Here is a 1,460-nt window from a genome sequence, read left to right on the forward strand (position 1 = left end):
TAACTGTAGCCAGCTGTAGAAATTTTCAGTTCTAAAATCCAACACTATTTATTTTTCCTATTCTATTTTTATGTATCTTCTATCGAAGTATACATTTGATGTTGTATAACTGTTGACAAAGCCATTTTACACTGGAGCAAGGCTGCTTATCAGTAATCTTTATTTTTCCCCCTACAGCAAACGGCACGCTTGGCTTTGGCACCCTGATCAGCACTTCTAACACCTACGACGGCTCTGGTGTCGTGACCGTGGAGACGGACTGCCCACTGCTCTGGACCATGGCCATCAAAGTCTGAGCTCAGAGCTGGCCTCCGTCGGCGGGCTCGCCCCACCTCGCTCACCTGTAGTTTTTCCTCCTCCACAGGAAGAACTCGCCCAAGTTTTCAGGGCCCTCAACTCCCACGTAGGAAAGCCCACTGGTTTTAAAGCTGTCGGAAGACAGGCATGTCGTTCAGTGGTCAGGCACTCTGCCCACGCGACTAAGGCCTTGGATTCCATCTACTCAGTCACAGAAACATTCAGTGATTCAGTAAAAAACACACTGGGGTTTAGATAATCCAGGTGTCACTATAAAGGACATTTCCATTCTGTAGAGATGGAAAAATTTCAAGTCAGGAAAGTAACTAAGGTCTGTGGCATTCAGGTGGAAAGCTAATATAGACCATTCCTTTATAAAGTTTAGCCTGGTTTATTTCATTAGTCTTATGTTAGAAAATTGTTTATCATTTCAAGTCAGAAAGAAGCTCTTATTGAAGCACCTCTTGCAGACTTGTATAGCCTTAAAGGCCTGGCACAAGGGCCCCTGTCTGTCTGCTAATTTTAGATTTCTCTGGGTAATTTAGATTACCATTGACTAAAAGAAAGAAATCCTTCCAGACTGGTGTGTTCGAACTGCACCATTTCATTTGGCCGTATTACTGTCTTTGGTGTTGTCTTTTAAAAATAAGTCAAGGATCATTAAAATAATTACTGGATGTGAAAAGCGCTAGTGCCGTACGCTGTGGGAGAAAGAGAAATGATCATTTGTGATTCCCTACCTATACTTAATCCCTAAATTCAAAAGTAAAAGTGCTACACTTTCATCATCATTGAGGAGAAAAAAAAAATCTGCAAAGGAAATTTAAACATAAAATGTTAGCATTAAAAAATACAGGTATAGAAACTGCAAGTTTTATTCTAATAACTGGAAAATGAGTCTGTCGGTGGGGATCAATGAACACTGGGTGTTGAGCCCAGGCCCAACGTCTGGGCTCCCTGAACCCCTCTCCTTAGCTGAGAATGGAAGGAGTTAGACTGGGGGTATCTGAGGCTTCTTCTGACATCGCATTCGCAGTCCTGACGCTCAGAAGTTGTAAGACAGGGAGAAGGTGCCGTTTGTTACCAGCTTAGCCAGCGAGCGCCACCCACTTCCTGGAACGCGCTCACGTTTCCCGGAGGATGAGACCCTCCCTCTTTCTTCC

General features: G+C 43.7%; 1 protein-coding gene across 2 annotated transcripts in view; it reads left to right on the top strand.

Annotated features, from left to right (window-relative positions):
- The window catches only part of Tpk1 (thiamin pyrophosphokinase 1), a 428,901-nt gene extending 427,447 nt beyond the window's left edge, over positions 1 to 1,454 (top strand). For both annotated transcript variants that reach the window (XM_023712886.1, XM_023712887.1), the window contains exon 9: positions 178 to 1,454. In XM_023712886.1, coding sequence (XP_023568654.1) covers positions 178 to 296 — 119 coding nt within the window. In that variant the 3' untranslated portion in view covers positions 297 to 1,454. The remainder of the gene's footprint in view (positions 1 to 177) is intronic.
- Positions 1,455 to 1,460: the final 6 nt, after the last annotated feature.

Source organism: Octodon degus, unplaced genomic scaffold, assembly GCF_000260255.1.
Source record: "Octodon degus isolate 3935 unplaced genomic scaffold, OctDeg1.0 scaffold00027, whole genome shotgun sequence".
NCBI classification, from domain to species: domain Eukaryota; kingdom Metazoa; phylum Chordata; class Mammalia; order Rodentia; family Octodontidae; genus Octodon; species Octodon degus.